The sequence below is a fragment of the Octodon degus genome, unplaced genomic scaffold, assembly GCF_000260255.1.
Source record: "Octodon degus isolate 3935 unplaced genomic scaffold, OctDeg1.0 scaffold00003, whole genome shotgun sequence".
Taxonomy (NCBI): Eukaryota; Metazoa; Chordata; class Mammalia; order Rodentia; family Octodontidae; genus Octodon; species Octodon degus.
Genome location: NW_004524579.1, coordinates 8,029,118 through 8,030,788, shown reverse-complemented (window position 1 = coordinate 8,030,788; position 1,671 = coordinate 8,029,118). Strand labels below are relative to the sequence as shown.

The window sequence follows — 1,671 nt, the reverse complement described above, 5'->3', positions numbered from 1 at the left end:
AATTACACAACATGCTACTGTTTGTGGATGTCCCCTAGACTGAATGAAAATCTTCTATGAGAGCTTTTATTTCTTTATTCTCAGTACCACCAGTTTAAGTTATGGGCTCCTAAGCAGTCTCTTAAGTGCCTTTGTGTTATTTTGTCTACCCCTGATGTATCTACAGATTGCTAATGAGAAGAATCTTCCTTCTAGGCATAGGTAATTTTATATAAATAATTGAAATTTCTATTAACTTACGTATCAATTTATGATATTTATATTAGTATCTAGAAGACCTTCCTATAAGATTTTCATATCTATAATATGTAATTATGTCATATAAAACTTCAGCAATAAAACATACGCATGATGCATGCATATTCTTCATGTTCATAGGTGTGTACAAGGAAAAGTAGCATCTGTGTTTCAGATTCTTTTTCATTAAACAGAGGAAAAGCAGCATGCCGTGGAATGGTGTGGAGCCATCTTAGAAGACGTTTTTCCCGGTCCATCAAACCACGAGGCCAAGACGCCGAGCAGAGGGGCCCTGTCCACCAGCTCAGATCGCTCTCTCTCCTCCAGGGAGTCCTCTTAGCCATCTGCTTCACTGGGTGACCAGCCCGGCCCACCTCCCTGCTACCTCAGAGCTACCAAGAGGAGCATCCTCTCCCTGCCCAGCAATTGCTTTCACAGGTGCACTCAGTCCAAGCTGTAACAACCAGAGTCCTTCATTTAAAGCTAGAAATTGTATAAAGGGTCCCTTTTCTATGGCACGCTGGACGAAAGATAAGCTGGGCAGTGAGCTGGGAAGCCAAAGGCCCCGGTCCCAGCTCCCGGGCGAGGGCATTCTGAGGTGAGCTGAGGGATTCCAGTGGTGCTTGAGCACCAGTCCTGCCCTTGCTCGCCCAACCTGTAGTTTAGTTACGCTGAGATACTAGTTCCTGCTGCTTTGCCTACGCTGACCCTCACTGGACTTTTACTACTTCCCGAAACTCTACAATTTCTGAAGCTGTGCTGCACTTCTTCAGATAGCACCACGCGCATACAGCCGGAGGGACCCTCACTTCAGCTTCTCTATGGAAGGATCCTCAAGCTCTATTTGAAAAACAGCTGATAGCTTCCACCTTGTTTAAAATTGCTGCATTAAGAGACAATAAGAAAGTTGCTCTTGTACCTTTTATTTCTTCCACGAGGGTTAATTTCCCACGCACGTCATTGTCAGAGTACTCCCTCACGTAGATGTTCAGCTGGTCATTTTCACTTCCACTGTTGTACAAATAAAATTCCAAGCACTGAAACCCTCGTTTAGGGTAAAGTATTCTACTTTCCAGCACTGCTTTGTCACCCACATTTACAGAGCCACTGTCAAAGTGCATGAGGAAGCCAGAGCCTATGAACAGGACAAAAGCAGAACTGAGACAAAACAGACACTGGGTGGCGGGATGGGTGTTTGTTAACAGTTTCCACGTGGCTCAGCTAATATCCATGTAAATCATGAGCTGTTAACTCCAGGAGCCTGAACTATAATTCTAGAACTTGGAACAGTTAACTGATAGAATAGACTAGAACTCAAGCATGCAACCTCTAAAATGTAGGTGTTTGCAGACACTGTCTTTGCTTATCTTCATTTACCATGAGCTGTAAAGACACAAGCTTAAGTACCAAATGTTAATTTAGAAAAAAAAAAAA

The 1,671-nt window shown here is 43.3% G+C and overlaps 1 protein-coding gene across 1 annotated transcript in view; it reads right to left on the bottom strand.

Moving 5' to 3' along the window:
- Nucleotides 1–1,671, bottom strand: part of Mep1b (meprin A subunit beta) — a 28,034-nt gene that overhangs the window by 9,039 nt on the left and 17,324 nt on the right. Inside the window, exon 9 of the mRNA XM_023713421.1 lies at nucleotides 1,157–1,372. Within this exon, the coding sequence (XP_023569189.1) occupies nucleotides 1,157–1,372 (216 nt within the window). The remainder of the gene's footprint in view (nucleotides 1–1,156; nucleotides 1,373–1,671) is intronic.